This window comes from Condylostylus longicornis, unplaced genomic scaffold, assembly GCF_029603195.1.
Source record: "Condylostylus longicornis isolate FDR11 unplaced genomic scaffold, ASM2960319v2 ptg000042l, whole genome shotgun sequence".
NCBI classification, from domain to species: Eukaryota; Metazoa; Arthropoda; class Insecta; order Diptera; family Dolichopodidae; genus Condylostylus; species Condylostylus longicornis.
The window spans coordinates 1082162-1103457 of NW_026578011.1; the positions used below are offsets into that span (position 1 = coordinate 1082162).

The 21296-nt window shown below is 24.2% G+C and overlaps 1 protein-coding gene across 1 annotated transcript; it reads right to left on the bottom strand.

The window, feature by feature from the left end:
* Positions 1-869: 869 nt before the first annotated feature.
* LOC129609995 (transmembrane channel-like protein 7) lies at positions 870-19885 on the bottom strand. Its single transcript, XM_055522289.1, has 5 exons — positions 19629-19885; positions 14737-15020; positions 4729-5003; positions 4026-4658; positions 870-3635 (listed from the first exon to the last, which is right to left on the bottom strand). The coding sequence occupies exons 2-5, from the start codon at positions 14897-14899 to the stop codon at positions 1329-1331; spliced, it is 3378 nt and encodes a 1125-aa protein (XP_055378264.1). The 5' UTR covers positions 14900-15020; positions 19629-19885; the 3' UTR covers positions 870-1328.
* Between the last annotated feature and the right edge of the window lie 1411 nt (positions 19886-21296).

Genomic DNA, 21296 nt, shown 5'->3' on the forward strand with positions numbered 1-21296 from the left:
TATAAATACGATTTTTTTACAACATCAAAATTTTAGTTAATATTTCACCATTATAAAAAAAATATTTTTGTTGCTTTAAGGATTTTATAATTTAAACAATAATGATTTAAATACTTAAATGTTCCATTTTGCAAATATAGTATGAGATAATATGTGTACTAGCAATATAATGTTTTTTTTTTGTATTTTTAAACAATAAATTTTAAAATATTTTTTTATGTAGCTTATATATGTATACTATGTACAATATTCAAATAGAAGCAATCACATATACATAAATACATTCATAATTTTATTCAATTTAAATTATAAAATCTTGTGAATTTTTTCTCTTTTTACATTAATTTAATTTTACAAAATCAATATAATAATAATTTAATTTTATTTCTTCCTCTATTAAGTTTCAGAATATAGATAGTAATATGTTACAGCTTAAAGTTCAATTATTTTTTTTGCTTTATTATGCACAAAAATTTTATCTGCTTTATTATAAGCAATATTCTTTTTGTTTTTTTTTTTTTAATTTATTTTATTTTATTTAAATGATACTTTTAAGTTATATTTAGTGTAATTTATTTATGGATAGATTTTTTTTGTGTAGAATAAAAATTTCACAGAAAAAACAACTGAATATAAACTATAATTTATTCTGCTCTTAAAAATCAAAGAAAAAAAATTTTTTCAGTTAGATAAATTACTCTTATTAATTCGTAATAAAAAATCTTCAAATATTTTTTAATTACTTAAAAACTGTAACGTTTTTCCATAATTTCTAAACTGTTTCAATTATTTTATGTGAAATAAAAATAATTTTTCTGAAAAATAATTTAACTAATATTTGTTTAAAATTTGTTTATTAACTATATAAAATCTAAGTATGATCGATTTTTATTTACAAAATGAGAATATAAATAAATATACTTTCTTAATTAATATAAACGAATGATTGCTTTAATAGTGTGTTACAACCATGTGCATTTAAAATCTACATTCAGAATTAATTATGTAGATTTTTAAAGTTTGAGTGAACTTGTTTTCATAATTAATCTATGTGTCTTAACTATTTTTTTCTTTGTATTAAGAAGATCACAGACTAAATTTGTGAATAACGAATATGAAAGTCAAATATTTTTTTGTGTTGAAATACTGTTATAACACACTACTTTGCAATATTTTTGCATACCAAATTTAGTAAAGGTATGATTCCGAAGTATAAATAAAATTTAAATAACTATCACTTTTTTAAATATTTTACAATCAACTTAATTCATTTAATCTAGTTCCTTCTTTATAAAATTAATATCTTCACATTTTATATATCATAATATTTAATCACACATTCCATCAGGTCTATTGCGCTCACGACTACTTCTGTGATCTCTACTTTCTCTATGGGATTGTGATTGTTGTTGATGTTGTGGTACTTGTGAATCAACCATTCTTGGATCATATTGCCTCATTTTTTTTTGAAATTCTTGTTGTTGTTTGATAAATGAACTTAATCGATTTAATAAAAATTGTTTGTCGTGACCTTCTAATACTAATTGATTTTTTAATACCTCCACCATATGTTTATTAGCATCGGATACAGCATAATAATAATATAAAAATAACGTTAGTACAATAAAGCAAGGGATTGCAAAACCGGCAGTACCCAAAAAAAATATAAAATTTTGAAAAAATGATGGCATTTTCATAAATGAATCTATTGCTGCATCCCACACTGAATTTAAGCCACGAAACGGTCCACAAGATTTTGAAGGTTTTATTTCGGCTATTGCATAGACTACTGGAACAATAGCAATGACAAATGATAGTAACAATATGAACATAAAAAGAGAATTAGAGCGTGAAGCTCGATACAAAATTATTGATGGTTTTGAATTGACTAAACATTGAAATTTCTTGATGTAAAACATAAAGAACGTTAAAATTGTTGCAATTGCTGGTAAAAACGGCGCATAAAAAGCACCTAACCAACACAATGTTTGAGAATATACAACATCCAGAACATGCTTCGTTAATTCAAATTCTTGTTCGCCAACTAATCGAGCAAATTTTGTTTTGACATGTTTTGCTATCAACGAACGCGGAAAGTTAATAAAAAATGTAACTAAAATATGAGTTACAAAATCTGTAATGACAAGCTTATAAAATTGTTGTCCAACGAAAGTTTCCCAACATTGTGGTGTTCCAGTCTTTTCTGTATAACATTGATCGTCTGTTTTAGGTATAGTCAAAAAATAAAAGCGACTTAATAGAACTGCTAATGACGATAAACGTAAAAATACAGTGCGTAATAAACTTATTTTAATAACAAACATTGGTGAATATTGTTCAAATTCACATAAATAATTAAAAAATATTGGTACTAGAAGATTTAAACATACTATAGCAATATAAGGAAGGAATTCATAAAATAATGTTTCCAACTGTTTGACTAAATCTGGTTGATTTCTCTTAAATAATAATTCACTGTCGGATTTTCTAATAAATGGACTATCATTTTCATCTTCATCATCATCCTCACTTGATAATTTTTTGTCAATGAAATTATTTCCGTAGTTTTTTATTATATTATATTGTTCTTCTGATGAACTTAATATAGAAGACGATTGTTGTTTTTGTTGAATTTCTGATAATTTATGAACTTCTTGATATTGTTCGTTTGTATGATCGGATACGGCCGATGCTTGTAAACTACTATCTTCAAATGGAACATTAAATAATGTTGAATTGTTTTTATTATGTAAACCACTTAGTAATGCATTTGCTTGTGGTATTGAAAATTCATTGTTGTTTTCATCATATAAATTCATTTTTGGGAATAAAGTTAAAGGTTCATTTTGTTTAAGTGTTGGATCTAAATATTCTAGACTTACATTAAATAAATAATAAATTAAAAAGGCTGACGAAATTAAAATTAAAATCACAATAAAATTCACGATTAATCTTATCAGTATTAATTTACACATGTAATCCCTTGAACGGTTATGACGTTCATATTCCATTCGCTTTGAGTATAATAAACTTTTTATTTCATTATATAATGCTTTATGTTTAATATCAGCAGACTTTTCGTTATGTATGCAAAAGTCCCAGCCCCCAAATATTAAATTACAATATTGATAAAATTGCCCTTCGCCGTCAACCAAACGGTCTTTAAATTCTCTTGAAGCTGATTTAACAATGGCAGCCAAAGATATCAAAAAGTAAACGGCAGTTACACTTACATAAGCTAAAGGTAAATCATAATATAATTCATTCGTAACATATTCACTCATTGTAGGTGATTTTGTGTCCGTGTTTTGCTGTTGTTGTTGTAATGCTTCTTGTTGAGGTTGTTGACTAGAATTTACATTCTTATTATGCAAGTCATTAAATAATAATTTTTTTCTTAAATTAAAACTATTGTTAATAGTTGAACTTGAATTGTTATTATTTTCAGTCAATTGTTGCAATAATACATCATCTGAATTTAATTCATCCTCACCTTTCTCTTTATAGAGTTCATTCGATTTATTATTATTATTATTAATATTATTGTTATTATTATTATTATTATTACTATAATTATCATTATTATTATTATTGTTATTATTATTATTATTATTATTATTATTATTATTATTATTATTATTATTATTATTATTATTATTATTATTATTATTATTATTATTATTATTATTATTATTATTATTATTATTATTTTTATTATTATTATTATTATTATTATTATTATTATTATTATTATTATTATTATTATTATTATTATTATTATTATTATTATTATTATTATTATTATTATTGTTACTCTTATTATTATTACTATTATTATTGCTATTATTATTTTTATTATTGCCATTAATATTATTATTATTATTGTTACTATTATTATTATTATCATTATTATTTTTATTTCTATTATTATTATTATTATTACTATTATTATTATTATTGTTATTATTATTATTATTATTATTATTATTATTATTATTATTATTATTAATATAAGTATTATTGTTATTATTATTGCTATTATTATTATTATTATTATTATTATTATTATTAATATTATTAATATCATTGACTTGATTATTATAGTTATAATTATTTATAGATATATCCGTAATATGATCAAATTTTCTATCTAAAGAGGATTGATTATTTAAATTACTATCAATATCATCATCGTCATCATATGGATTACCATATGGATGATAACCAAATATCTTGTTTGTATACATCCCATAAAACATTAATGTCCTTTCCATAAAACCAGTGCCCTGTATAATATCCAATACGGTATATGATGCTATAGACCGATTCATATAATCTTTAAAACAACATTGCGTTGAATTCATTTCATTATCTGAATCACATGGTTTATCTTTTGGTACATGTAATACAGTATGTGGTATCACAATAAATGAAAATATCAAAATGAATATTACTAAATTTAAAAACATAAGCCATCTTAGAAACAAAAAATATGCTACGACACCAGTACCAAAATTTCCTTCAATACGTTTTAATGAATAACGCCATAATTCCATTTTATTTAATATTTCGGACCATTTTGTTACAAATTGTTGCCATACTTTACGTCTTTGCCATTTGATTTGATCTAAACCTTTTAAACGTAATGTGGTCGTGTTCTACAAAAAATGAAAATTTGTTATTAAATTTATTAAAAAGTTGTAAAATTTTATTTGTTATCTATCTAACCTGCAGTTGTGCTTTCATTTCTCTTTTCTGGGCCATTGAAACTGGCATTGTTTTGATTTCCATTATTTCTTCCCATATTCTTTCCTCATCAGTTAAATCCTGAGATAAATCTGGTAGCATTGAAACTTGAACATCTGCGTATTGGGAATTTCTACGATTAGCGGTTGATTGAGGTTGACCTGGTTGTGAACTCCTACGTCTACCAGTTGCCGTTCCAGGTCTTCGGCGGGTATTTTTTGTATCTTGTTGATTTGGTCGAACACGTCGTGTTGTAGCTAAAATAAAATATATTATTCATAGATATTATTATGTATTTATATATAATCTATAATTTTTTATGTTATAAAATTCAATAATGTATTATAAAATTCAAAAATAATTTCATGTTATAAAATAGAAGAGTAGACTATAAAATTGATGTTTGTATGTAAAATGCATCAGATTTTGAATTTAATTTATACAATATAAACGATAGTAATAGATCATTGTCATTATTTTTTTTTTCATTTAGTGGAAAATAAAAGAAGATATTTAAGTTCCCATCCGTCTACAGTAAAAGATTAACGAGATATGATTGTGTAACGAGCTAAAATGCATTATAAAAAATTATTTTGGTTAATCAAAACGAAAAAAATACTGATTTACTTTTAAATTTAACATTAAATTAACTTCTAATCTTTCGTGACTGATCTGGAACTTTTAAAACTTATTTTTTTTTAAATTATAATTATTTTATTTTTATTTAAATATTTCGAGTTTTAATTCATATACTCTATAAATTTATTATACATACTATAAACAAATATATGTATGTAACTACATATGTTGTGTTTAAAAAATTTTTCACACTCATTTTTCGTAAAGCGTATATAAAGTAAAAAGTGCTAATGCTAACCATACAACAAAAAACCTAACCATACATAAATAAAAGTGCGGCATGCTAACCATACAACATTTAATTATGCCAGATTACGCCAATATTTTACAAAATATCATAAATATTTAAAAGAACAAGCAAACTTTTAAATATATTTCACTATATTTATGTTAAGTATGTACAACCACTTATTATTTCAAAAACTATATAAAAATACATGTGAGTGTGTATGTAAGTATCACATTATAATGTCATTTTATTTTGTAATTACAACAAAAACAAAAAAGACTTTTTTGTTTATTTTTCTTTTTCAACAATTTGTTTTTCAATAATGTTCTCAACAATGTGTATATTTTGTTAATTTGTGTTTTTCACAAAATTTCCCAAAGATTTAAACATTTTTTTGCATTTCTTTAGTTTAACTTTAATGTACATTATCGAAAAACTTAATACTCGTAATACTACATTTGCTGTAATAATTTAACAACTTTCTTATTTATTTGTTTAGCAGATAATGGAATCGCGGTAATTTTATAACATATTAACAATTGAATATTAATTTTTTTAAATAATTTACATACATATGTATTTTGGGTACGTAAGCATAATATGAAGCATTGTGTGTGTGTCGTTTTTTAGTGCGTATATTTAATTTTCGTAAGTGCTACAAATGCATATTTTATGTATGTATGTATGTATTTGAAAAAAAATCAAAATATTCCTTCAGTTGACAAAATAAACAATTATCACAATAAAGTACAAAAAATCTTGAACACTTCTTTGTATTAAATATTAAAAAAAACTAAATTAATAATAATAAATTAATATCTATAAATTTTCATTTTCAAATGGTTTTTATGCCCTTTTTTCGAATTCGTTTTTTTACTACATGATTTTTAAGTATGATGTTTGTTTTTTATCTGTTTATTAATATAATATATCTATTCATTTTAAAATTATTAATATTTTAATGTACATATAAGTAGGTACATGTAAGCATATGTAATACGCAGCCCGTTGACGACATTATAAAATTGAACTGCCAAAAGGTATAAATTTAGAATGAAAATGTTAATTAATAATATCAATAATAAAATAGTACCAAAAACTATGTGAACGTGTAGTGGTACGATTTTTTTTATTTTGTATTTTAATGTTCTGTACGTTAGCAAAAAGTTCTTCATTCTCAATTGTGTGAAATTTAATGTGATTTAATATGAAAAATTGAATGAAATTTTTAACCACCTTATTGACGTTTAAATAATTCAAAATATCAATAATTTTTTAACTGAGTACAATATTTTTTTAAACAGAAGAAATATTTAAAAATGACGACAATATTACTAAATAATTGTAAAATAATTTTGTAATTTAAAAAAAAATAAAAAATTCTGTTTTTTCGGTTACTGTTATTAACAACAAAAAAATCTGTTATGATCATTAATGGTTATTTCAGCATCTTTTAACTATTAACTATTGTTATTTAAAATGAAACTAAAAGAGTAAAAATTTTTTTTTGGAATTTTTGACAAAATTTTATACTTGCAAATAGCTTAAAATATCATGAAAAACTAATATTGTTTTTAATACTTATAATAACAATAAAATTTATAAAATACTTATAAAGACAAAAAAATAATTTTTGTTTTCAGTTCTGTTTCAATTTATCAAACTAACTAACTATCTATTTTATTATACCTGCTCTTTTAATTTCTAGAATAAAATAAAAGCTATGTATATTAGGCAAAAACAAATTATTTTTCTTTTCTTCTTTTCATTTTTTTTTTTTCATAATTTACATCCAACATGTTTAAACAGAAGAACTTCTCTTAAAACTACTACTGCTGAAGATACATAATCTTATGCGGCGAAATTTTATAGTTTTTAATACTCGGTCATAATTAACTGCATTATTAATTTAATAATATAACTATTATATTCTTTTTTTTATATACTTTTAAATACATAATATTTCTCATTTTATTTTGATCTTCTAATTGATAAAGTCTTAAGAAGAAAAAATGTTGTTCTTAAATAGCCAACAATTACATTGGCTTCCGTGTTTTTATAAATAAATAGGTATTCATAAATATCCCACACATCAAATAAAATTGAATATCAAAATCTACAAGCAATGAAAATCGTCGTCTGGTAATTTTAATAAGTCGTTACTATTAAGTATTACTGTAGAAATTTCTTTTTGATTGCAAAATACAATTTAATACTATGTATATAAACATAGTTAGGTATGTAGAGAAAAAAACTATTTCCGTAATCCAATTCAAATTCGCATTACAGTTACTTAAATGCATTAAATAAATCTATATAAAAATATACATAAAAATTTTATAAAAAAAAATTAACATATCTGTCACGCAAGCCAGGTACCGGATTTTTTTGCTTTTCCATATTATTATTAGGGGTAAGTACTTCATTAAATGTTCTTTTTATTTTATAAAAACGTTGACTATCAAATTGTATTGAAATTGGAGAAAATTTTTGCTGCCAAATTTGCAATTTATCGACCTAATGGTTCATGATAAACATTTTATGATTTACTACTTTTAAACTAAGGTTTTCGTCATCTTGATTTAATAATGTAATCACATTAACTTTGGAATTTTCCTTTATTAAAAGTACCTGGTCGGTTATTTCTAGTTGGTTGATTTAATGAAATAAGACAAGACTTAATTTTTTAAAAGTGAATTCTCTAATCCTAACTTCTTTGATTTTTATTTTTATTATTTGTGGTAATAAAAAAAAATAAGTAGAAACACATATGTAAAATGAGTAAGTAAAACGCTAAAAAAACGAAAATTAAAAAACAACGTTTTGAAATATTAAGAAATTAAAAGGCTGACCACATGATAAATTTAAAAATTTAGTTAACAACAAATCCGTCTTTAAGATCAAATATATTAGATATCTTAAGTAATACGTAGCTTTAAATTTAAATATTAATAATGAACGCGGTCTTTCCTAACATTGTATACAAATAATATTTATTTTGAATTTGAGAATTTTTCTCTAAATTTCATATACATACGTATGTATGTATATATGTAACTACCAAATTGAATAAAATCAACTACATATAATCCAATTCAAAAAAATTATTTCGATAAAGTTTAACATTATTACTAAATCATGACCTACATACGTATGTTCATTTAAAAAGCAAACTCAATGTCATTGTAAAAGAAGATTAAAAAGCTATTTATTTATTTATTTGTTTATTAGTCAATTATAAAGTTTTAATTTCTAAATATTTAAAAAGCACTAGTTGCTGGGCTATTGGCTCTTGATCATTTTTTTTTTGTGGAATTATTTTGTAAAAACTCTTTAGTTTACCATCGTATGCAATTTATGGTGAATTGTGCTTAAATAAAAATTTGTTTTTTGTGTAATACATAAGATTAAGATTAATTTTCAGTTCAATTTTTTTATACATAAGCATTTTTAGTAAAAAAAATTTCAAAAAAAAGATAAATTTAAATTAAAGCTTATTTTAATAAAATTAAAGATAATGAAGAAATCTGAGCTGCGAAACAAAAACATTTTAATCGACTTAAGCTCACGCTTTTTAGTTTTCGTTTATGTAAGTATGCAAGTAAAACTAAATTTTTGATTCTAAATTGAAATTTAGTGGTGTGTGTAATTGAAATTTAGGTAAATTATGTAGGTGAATATTTTAATTAATGTATGTAAATATTCGAATGCATATTAGATTCAAATGAAATTTAGAAAAAAATTGGAATTTATTAGAACAATTTTATTTAAAACTGCTAAATTATTAAAAGTTCCAAATTAAAATTTACCCACATATTTTTTATTAGAATTTTTCTTTTAATTTCACTGGCATAGAATTTCCAAATTTCATAAGTTATTATTCTAAAATTTTTTTTTCTCTTTTTTTTTATTAATTTATATTTTGGACAAACTTAAAAACAAGTGATCTTAATTATTTCTTCATTTCTTTTTTTCATGACATATAAAACTTTACACCCATTATATATAACATTTTCACACCCATTTATACAAAAAATCTAAATTTATTGCAGAAATATTGTTCATTTTATTTGAACAAAAGTGAAACTACAAGTTTTTTCAAAAATTTATAAAAAGCTTAATGCTTTTTATGAGAAAATATAATTATATATTTTAAATTACCTATCCAACCGTATAATTGCAAAATCTTTATAGGAGAATATCCTTTTGTCAATGCTACAATACTGTTTATATTTTTTATTACAGCAAAATATTTTTTATTATATGGTTTACATTCCAAACAATTAAGAAAATTTAACTATATTATACATAATCACCATTTTTTGAAAATTATAATAATTTGGCTTGTTAAAATAAATTGAAATCAATTTGTTAACCAAAATCAAAAAAATAAGTAGTTAATAGTTGGTCATAAATTACAGTTAGTCATAAATTACACAAAAAAAGAAAGAAGAAAATTAGGATTTCCGGCTGAAATTATCAAGCTGTAATCAAAAAAATATTATTCCTATTAGTATTCACGACAGGTTTATTTAAAGCAATAATTTGAAAAGTGTAATTGATTTTTTTCTGCTTTGCTTATGTTTTTCATTATACCCGTACGAACGTATGTTCGAAGGGTATACTAAATTTGCCTTACCGTTTGTAACGCTAAGAAATAACGGTCTTAGATATAGACTCAAGTGTATGTTTTTGATCAGCGTCAAATTCTGAGTTGATTTAGCTTTTTCTGTCCGTCCGTCCGTCCGTCCCAATGATAACTCAAAAACTAATTGAGCTAACTTTAGCAAATTTTCACAAATGATTTATTGTAGTGCCAGAATCCTATTTAAATTGTACATGATCGGGGTACCGGTTTGGGTAGCTGCCATACAACTTCAAAATTTATTTGGCTATATCTCAGAAAATATAAAAGTTGTGGTATTGAAATTTCACACAAACGAATATATTAGTAGGCCAATGTGTCTCATAAAAGTCGTTGATATTACTTGGCTCCCTCTGGTACCTGCCATACAACTTCAAAAGTTATTTTGCTATGTCTCAGAAACTATAAACGCTATGGTATTGAAATTTCACACAAGCGAATATATTAGTAGGGCCAATTTGTTTGATAAACAAACTTTAACTTTAGCAAATTTTCACAAATGATTTATTGTAGTGCCAGAATTCTATTTAAATTGGACATGATCGGGGTACCGGTTCGGGTAGCTGCCATACAACTTCAAAATTTATTTGGCTATATCTCTGAAACTATAGAAGCTGCGTTATTGAAATTTCACACAAGAAAATATATTAGTCGGGCCGATACGCTTAATAAAATACGTTAAAATTGCTTGGCTCTTTCTGGTAACTGCCATACAACTTCAATAGTAGTTTGGCACACACAGTATTTTGAAAAACACAGTAGTGAAATTTTGCATAATTTAATATGGTAATACGGCAACTTAAAGTCATAGTCTGTCCCATAGTCAGTTATGGCAAATTTATTCGCACATAGGATAACAAATTCGTACGGGTATCACAGAGTTGACAAGGTCAACTCTTTTTTTTCTCGTTTTTAGCACTTTTCCAAAAAATTTTTTGAAAAAAGTGCTTATTAGTTTCACTCTGTCCGTCCGTCCGTCCGTCCGTCCGTCCGTCCGTCCATCCGTCCGTCCGTCCGTCCGTCCGTCCGTGGACACTTTTTTTGTTTACAAAACTTTTACACCCTTGAAGATAGAAAGCTGAGATTTCATACGTACATAGATCTTCATTAGAAACTTATTTCCGTAGAACAAAATTTTTACCTATCTCCCCCCCTCTAGAAGTTATACCCCTCCAAAACCCTAAAAATGGCCTTTTTTAACTATTTGTGGCAATGAAACCATAAGCATTTTTGAAATTTTGCAAACGCAGAAAGGCAATGGCTTGCTTCCCCTAGCGCGGTATAGTATAGTTAGACTTTAGAAAAACAAAATGGCCGTTCAAATTTACCGTTATCTAAAGTTCTTTTTTTCTAAATTTTTGATCTCGTTTTTCTTCTAGACCCCATAATATAGAGCTTTGAAATTTCAGGGGCTTTTAGACATTAACAAATACTTCATTTCGTTAGAAGAAAATTTTTTTCCATCTCCACCCCCTCTCAAGTTATCGCCTCTTGAAATTCATAAAATTTGAATTTTTGACACCTTATATTTCCGAAACCGCAAGTTTTTTCAAATTTTAATAAACGCAAAAAGCTAACGGTAAATTCCATGAAATTAAAAAATATAATTATTTTTCTTAACTCACACAATTAACCCTTAAAATCGAGCATAATGTTAACCCCATTTTATATTAATTTTTGCTTTATTTCAAAGACTGCATATATGCGTCATCCTAAATATAGGCAATCCTAGAAATAGTTTTATGTATGAATGAAAATAATTTTAATAGTGTGGTAGGTACACATAGACTGTATTTAAAAGCAGAATTTTCACTTGTTGAAGGGAAAAGTGCTACAATACAAACCATTGGTTTGACCCAACTTTATTTACTATTCTTTTTTCGGTATATATATGAGCATATGTAATCTGAAGTAAATGAACGATTAGAGCTTTCTTTGGTCTAAAATACTCTTTATTTTATTTTATTTTTACACTTTTTGTTCTATAATTGAAAAAGTTTTAAATTTTCGTTACCTAATTCGTGATCTTACTTTTTATGATTAATTTATATAGCTTTCGTGAATGTACTTTATAATATATGTTATAATAAAAAAAATTTGTGTTGGCATCTATCAAATTAAGTAAGTTTAAAAGGCATAAAAAATGTCATAATATATGTAGTTACAATTAAGCAATTATCAATTTAATGACAAACAAATTACACCATTTATAAGAAGGGAAAGGACATGATTATTAACTAGCTAAATTTAGGAAGGTTAAAGTTGCGTGTTAGAAAAACTAACGCTAATAATGTGCTCATATTATTCTTTTAAAGTTATCTTACAAAAAATTTTAAACTATTTATGTGCAAACATCAATTTTCTTTTATATGCAAACATAATTTTTTTTAATTTTTTTTTTGTAAATAAAAATAAAGAATAAAATCAATTTTTTCTCTCCAGACCAATCACTTTCAGCAGAGTGAAATCTTGTAAGTTCAAGTTTATAAAATGAATTATTAAATGTTTTGCTTAAAATCCAAGTTTTTCAAAATATTGTTTAAAGCAATATCAAAAGTGCAGAAACTTATAGGTATGCGCACTATTTACGTTTAACATTACTATTTATAGAAATGTAATCTTTCAACACTGATAATATTTAAAATGACAATGATTTCCGAAAAAAAATTTAAACGTATTTCGCTTCATTAAATACATTAAGCATTTAAAATCATATATTTTATTGAAAAATAAAGCTGTAATTTTTAGTTGTTTAATGTAATTTTTTAAATTATTAGATAAACTAAATTTTTAAGTAAAATATATTATAAATTAATATTTTTAAATTATTAGATAAACTTTTTGGAGCTCTCTTTGCATTTCCGGTTTTCATATATATATGTACATAAATTTTGTAAATATATGGACAAATTATATATAAATTTTCATATGTTTTTTCAATAACTTAACACTTTATCGACCGGTAGCCTATTTATCAGCTTTTCGATTCCTTACGCTCATCGGCCGGTAACCTATTAATCGGCTTTTGTTTCGTATGTAAATTTTGTAATATTCCCTTACATAAGGGAGACTGTTACGAGAGATACCACACTCTAAATAACATCAATAAAATTTCATTACTTTAAAACAAAAGGAATAAGCACAACACAATGCATAGTGAAAATTTAACCGGTACTGGGCGCGACTTAGCCGGTACTTACTGAGTGGCAGCTCAACCACAACCGGTCCATAAAGTGTTAAATTTTAAATATTTATCATTTCAATATCAAAATATTGAGTACTGTAAAATCCAATTTTCATACCAATTCCAAATACCATTTTTCATGTTTCAGCTAACAATAATATTTTAATCATAATTTTTAGACATTGAGCCTTATTCTAGTTGTCGAAGTAGAGCGACAATTGTCGTCACGACTTGAATTTGATATTCTAAATGGCGATTACAGTGACACGTGTCGTGGAATAGCGGGAAAATGTGTTTCAGGTATATTCCAGTTGTCGTTGTAGAGCGACAAATGTCGTAGTAAAACGACGTTTTTTGTCGAAATGTATTTAACAAGTGACAAGCGAGATGGATACACCAAAAATGTAAGTTTAAACAAAACAATTTAATAAAAATATAATAAAAATATAAAAAATAATAAATTTTGTAATTTAATACATAAATTAAACCATATAATATATAATTTAATTTTTATTTTCAAACCTTTAAGTCACATTATATTAAAATATTTACAAATATTTAACAAGCAATGTTATACATATCAACATAACGTTTAAGCTATGATAACCCATCCGGTTATAATGTAAATGTAAATGTAAATAACACTCCATTTGGCAAATCCAATAGAGTTGTCCCTAATCTTAAATCTTTTGATCCTTAATTGTTGTTTTTTTTTCAATTTCATTACTCTCGGAATCTGATGAATCCATAAACCATAATGCAAATGACGACATTTTTTATTTCCCTCGGATTAAAAATATAAATATATACACCGAATTTTTTTTTTTAGTTTGAACTTTACTCGCCAAAATTTCTTTTTAAAATGTATCAATTTCACTTGAAACGTTTCATTTTCGTTTATTTCTCGCAGTCACGTCACTCGACAACTAGAATACCACATTTCAAGTGACGTGACAGCGACAACGACAAATGTCACGTAAGTGACGCGACAACTAGAATAAGGCTCATTGAACTTACATCAAACTTACATACATATATACATATGTACATATTACATATTAAATGTTACGATATTTTTTGTTTATTTAAATTACTCTTTAAACGATAACATTACATAGAGATGCAAATCATTTTGTGTATGTTTTTCATATGTTTTTTCAATAACTTAAAGAAAATATTACTGTAAAAAATATGATTATTAACAATGATATTCCAGCACTTAAACGGCCGAAATTCTTATTGAACAAGCTCGTAGAATATATGTACTATTCTTATGCCGAATATCTAACTTACCGGCTCTATTTTGTTTTGATGGCAGTAATGTAGCTAATGCAGCAGGATCCCGTTGTAAATTTTCCAAATCCCCTGGATAACTTTCTTGATAAAATTCTCCACCAGCCTCTTCCCAACCTTGAGTTTTATTAGATCGCGATTTTCGATCTTTTCCACCAGACATTTTGATCTTTTCTTCTTTTTTTTCAAAAGTTTTTGTAATTTATTTTATATTTCAATTCTTCAAATTTGCCTTCTAATGGTTTCAAATGATGATAACAAATGAATCTTGGTATTTGAATACTCTATAAGAAATAAAAATAAATATTAGTTATAGGTACTAGTTAAAAAAATCAAAGAAAATTTTTAATAAGAATTTTATGTGTTGATAAAAATTTACAATTACGATAAAAATTAAAAAAGAACTTCATTCTGCGATAAGATAAAATAATAAAAAATAATTCACCGTTGTTCATTATTATTCTTTTAACGAACAATTCAAAATCCTTGGAATAATATAGTATTGATTTATAATAATAAGAATTATATATAAATAATAAGAAATTAAATACATAAAAAGTCGTATATAATTGTATTTTCAAAAAAAATTTTCAATAAGAATGTAAATCCCCAACGACCTGTTATTATAGTTTTAATATGAGAATTATTGAGCATTCTAAGAATTTATAAGAAATCTTTTTTAATTATTATAAATTTTTTATTTTGAATTTAAAGTGCTTGAATGTAAAAAAAAATTAAAAACTACTTAAACATTAACTTATTAAAAAAAATTAAAAACTTCTTAAAATTCAAGTTAAAATTAAAGCGCGGTATTAAAATATTAAATGTAAAAAATTTTCAATGAGAATGTAAATCCCCAACGACCTGTTAATATTATAGTTTTAATACGTGAGAATTATTGAGCATTCTAAGAATTTATAAGAAATCTTTTTTAATTATTATAAATTTTTTATTTTGAATTTAAAGTGCTTGAATGTAAAAAAAAATTAAAAACTACTTAAACATTAACTTATTAAAAAAAATTAAAAACTTCTTAAAATTCAAGTTAAAATTAAAGCGCGGTATTAAAATATTAAATGCAAAAAATTGATATTACTAAAACGTGTTCGGTAAATTCATTGATCTAATTATTTAGTTAAAAAATTTTCGATACAAATTAACTACATTTATAAAAATAATTATTAACTTAATGTTATATAATTAAGTTAGTACTAAATTATAAATGAAGAACTAAATTATAAATTAAGAACTAAAATAATTTGTAGTTTCATATAACATGATTATTTCAAAATTGTACTCTATACTTTTAAATTTTTTATTTTCAATAAAAACAAAATTTTTTGTCAATTTTTGTTTTAGTCAAATTATTGCTCATTAAAAATATATCAAATTATTTATGTATTTATTTCAATGAATTCCTTAATTACGAAAAGAAAAAAATTTTTTATTCTAATGCACACATTTATTTTTACATTGATAAATTTAATAATATAACCTAATTTTTTTAATATGAATACACATATGTATGTATTTAAAGTTAATCACTTTTTACAATCAAAATATGAATTTAACTTATCTACTCTTATGCATTTCAAAGAAAATTTAAATTAACACTAAAATAATTGCAACATAGTTGCTATTCAATAAATTTTCTATTCTGCACCTATTTCGTGTATTAATTAAAATTTCTTTCTAAATTTCTAATATTTTTATTAAGTTATTATAAACGATAACAATAAAGGCTAAAGTAGACATAGTATACAATATAAATTTAATTGGAATTGTGTTATAAGCACGCCCCTTACCTTCCGTATTGTATTATTACATTATTTTTTCTTTATATGTATTATATTTTTGCTGTTTTTATATTGTTTAGTTTTTTTCGTTTATACAGCTGCATTGTTGAGTGTTTTTTAAACCGACTGTTTATTTTTTTGTTTCAAAATTTTTATTTGTGATTCTCTATTACGGTTTTTTAATAAATCATTTGATTTTCGATACGTAAATTTGAAAAGTTTTTGTGTTTTAGTTTAATTTATTCTGTGTCAAAAATGTTTTATAGTTCAATTAATAATATTGCTATTGCTATATACATTAAATACGACTTTGTGCGGAACCTTTTTTCTTAATGTGTAGATACTAGGTACTTCGGGAAATGATGCAGAAATAAGGAAATATCAAAATTATTTTTATTATTTGTAATTAAGTAAGTTAAACACAAGTGAATTTTATTTTTATATTCAGGAGAATTATTTACAGTTGTGCAAAGTTACATTGTGTTAGCAAACTTTTGGAAGCATATGTAGCTAAATTTGAAAATTGAATTACGATCACTTTGGTATTTGAAATGTTCTAATCGAAATTTATGAAACTAATCCAATTAAACAAAATTAAGTATATAAGTAAATAAAGGACAAAAGCAAACGACAAGTCTATCTATAAGTAGACAAAAATTCTTTCATCTTTTAATAATAATTTTATAGCCGATTCAAACCTGGCAGAGTCAGTCGTACAAAATGAATTTCAATAGCTACATATATTATGCATAACATGTATCAAATTCAAACATTTCAAACGAATATAAATTTAAGCATAAACGAGCATACATATTTTTTTAGCCAATTTTCATGTTTCAGCTAACAATAATATTTTAATCGTAATTTTTAGACATTGAACTTACATCAAACTTACATACATACATATGTATGTACATATTACATATTGAGTTTTACGATATTTTTTGTTTATTTAAATTACTTTGAAACGATAACATTACATAAAGATGCAAATCATTTTGTGTTATATATTAATCCATCGGAATAATTGTAATTAAAATATCAATTTTATTAAATTGAGCTTAATTTTATTTAAAAGTGACACAATAGATTAATTGTGTTTGAGAAAAAATTTGAATAAAAGACGAGATTTTTGGTATATACACGCATACACATATGCCAACAATAAGTTATTTCTATTTCTTTTCTTTCTCTTTTAATTTAGGAATTCCTATACATACATATATTTATACATAAGCATTTTTGAAATTCTAGATTTCTTAAATTAAGATTATTTTCGCTGTTTAATTATATATAAATAAATTGTTTTTTCCTTTTATGATATTGATCATTTTGTGTATAAACAATTATTTTCAATTTGACTATTATTTGTGTGAGGAAAATGTTCACTTCTGTATATGAAAAAAATGAAAACAAACATTTACATACATATACATATATATATATATATATTTACAAATCATATTATGTATGAAATATAATCATGAACATATGTATGTAAATAAATATGTAATATAGAAAGGTATTTCAATTCGTTCAAATTGTTAAACACTTTCTTATATATTAAACTTTCTTTCCTTATTATTTGAAATTTAAATTTATTTTACACAACACACTTACATTATAAAATGATATATATTTGATTTTTAAAAATTTTAGAAGAAAAGAAAACTAAAAGACAAGGAAGACACTGGAATGGTTTTAAAATAGTAAAACAAAACTAGTATAAAATAAAATAGTATTTACTATTTGACTTTTAAAAATTTTAGAAGAAAAGAAAACTAAAAGACAAGGAAGACACTGGAATGGTTTTAAACTAGTAAAACAAAACGTAAGAAATGCATTGACATACATATTTTAGTAAATTGCACATATGTACATAAATGGATATACCTCAAAGCATATTATGTAAAATTAGTTTTACTAATGTAAATTTTATGGTACGAAATAGATATGAGCTTTCTGAATACTTAGGTTTGCGTTCAATTTTCCAAAAGAAAATAACTATGAAATTACATACTTATTGAAATATAAAAAACCATTTACATTATTTTTTTATAAAGGAGCAGGCATCTTATTCATCATCCGAAAAAAACACATAACATCTGTACAAATTATTATAAACATAATATAGATACATTAAGTTTCATATTTACTTATATATACCTTATTATGTATTTTATATACATCCATTATGTAGTTAATTGTCTAACTATAATGCATGAATATTTATTATTGAGTGTATGTATATGACAAAAAACTTGAATGATAACTAGGTATGTGGGTAGGTATACCTACATTCATACGTATATAAAAAGAATTTATCAATATACAGGTAGATGCAGGCAGACATATCTTGCGATTTTTTTATTTTTTAACGGTTTTTACCTACACATTTTATGCATACATACCTATGTTATTTGCATAAAGTTACCAGATTAAAAAGCAAAATATTAATTTCGAAAACAAAGCTTTAAAAGATAGATACATATGAAAAAACTCACTCTCTTTGACGTAGCTATTAAAAATCTAGTAAAGTATCTAGTAGCTATTTTGAAACTGCAGTTCTTAAGGTTAGAACTGGAAAACTGTTAAAGTTTCATGTACAAATTATATGTAGAGTTTTTAAACATCTTTAACCTAATTTTCTTATTTGTTTTTAAATCAAAATATAATACACAATTTAAATAACTATGAATTTTTTCTAAACAAATTACATGGATTTTGGCTTTTCTAAATCAATTCCAAATTTCTTACATACCTGACAATAGCTATTTATTGAAACTCTCAAATTTTGGTTTGACATACCTGGTAACTTTAATATGTAAACATACAAAATACTTGCAAACGCACATAGTGATATTTACTTTATGGCACTTGTGTAGGTATGTATATTATTTTTGTTTGAAAAAGAAAATGAACAAGAAAAGAATGAACAGAAAAGAATATGAATATAAGGAAAAATCAATGAATATTTTCTTTTCTACGAATTTTTTTCTAAATTTATATGAAAATGCTTTTAAATTAAAAATCGTAATATTAAATATTTTTTTCTAAGAAATTTTTTTTTTTGAAAATTTTAATAAAATATTAAACCTTTTATTTTATGAAAAATGAGATCAACGCCCGTCTATTCCCGTTTTTTTTTTCTCGTTGTTGCAATCCGAGAGAAAGCGTTTTTACTTTACTTCAACGTTTTTGCATTTAATTTCTATTCACTTTACATTGTTACAATTTTCATTTTGTTTTTCATTATATTTATATTTTATTTTATACGATTCATTTATTGTTTGATTATAATGAATTTTTTTAATATAAATTAAATAAACACAAAAATTTTTTTTGCAACAACACTGCACTATGTACAGTTTTTTTGAAAATTCTTTCACTTTAAATGTCAAAATATAATTTATAAAATATATATATATAAAATACAAGCGCCACCTCTTGTTGAATATTTTCACTAAAAAAAAACTAAGTTTAAATGAAAAGTGGAATTCTGACAAAAAAATTCAAAAACAGCTTACAGTGTTTTACACTCACGATCACTTCCCGCAAAAGTACTATTCACCTTATGAGAATTAAATAGACTGAATGGTATTTTTGTAGTGACCGTGGACATCATGCTTGTTTTACGATCACTTACCACAAAAATACCATTCAGCTTATGAGAGTTAAAAAGGATAAATAGTATTTTTGTGGGGAGTGACTGTAAACCAATTGAATAAATGGTATTTTTGTGGAAAGTAGCCGTAAACCGACTATGAACGTTCAGCTTATGAGGTTCATGGTCAATTCCCAAAAAATACTATTCAACTTATAAGGTCTACGGTAGTTTACGGTCACTTCCCACAAAAATACAATTCATCCCATTCAATTATTATAAGCTGAATGTTATTTTTGTGGGAAATAACCCTAACCCGTATTTTTATGGGAAATTACTGTGGAGTTCGTAAGCTTCCTGCACGGTCACTTCCCACAAAAATACTATTCCGTTTATAAAGTCCACGGTCACTTCCCACAAAAATACCATTCCGCATATTTAATTGTCATTCTTATGAAAACTCACTATTCAGCCAATGAGAATTTTATCCTATTTAATTCTCATTAGCTGAATAGTATTTTTTTCACTTTCCGCTTAATTACTACACAGCTTATGAAAATTAAATAGCCCGAATGGTATTTTTGTGAGAAGTGGCTGTAAACCAACCAACCAAGTTGAAAAGAATTTCTGTCATCGTATTTTTTGTGGCCTCATTAGTGGTTAACGGTCACTTCCGATAAGTTTTATTTAGTTTACGGTCACTTCCCACAAAAATGTCATTTGTCCCACGACTGCAAAACTAAAATAATAGTGACTTTAAAATTATCGTTCAAATAAAATTAAATAAGTATATAAGCTGTATTCTAACAACCCAAAGTTTTTTATTTAAAAATATAAAAATAAAAACTACACTATACAAAATCTTTCGTTATCTTTAACATTAAGATATTTTTCCAATTTCATTTAATTTTTTTAACTATATTTAAAATGGTTTTTTTGAAAGTTTTATAAATCCATTTTTTCATATATTGAGATATTAAGGGTTTTGCATTTGAATCAATTTAAAAATTTTGACCATAATAACATATTTTGTTTGTTTTATGTTTAAGCAGAACTCAATTGAAATTGTGTTTGTTACTGTGGAGATAAGGTGTCTATAGCTCATCAAAATCACCATTAACAAAGTCTTTTTACAAAGTGGACTTATACCACTTTCAAAA

Bases quoted from the DNA above. Each gene is read 5' to 3' on its own strand.
- LOC129609995 (XM_055522289.1), bottom strand. From the start codon at position 14,899: ATGTCTGGTGGAAAAGATCGAAAATCGCGATCTAATAAAACTCAAGGT. The intron at 5,004-14,736 runs GTAAGTTAGATA...ATTTTATTTTAG, and splicing joins ATCAAAACAAAATAGAGCCG to CTACAACACGACGTGTTCGA. The intron at 3,636-4,025 runs AACAATAATACT...AATAATAATAAT, and splicing joins ATAATAATAGCAATAATAAT to AATAATAATAATAATAATAA.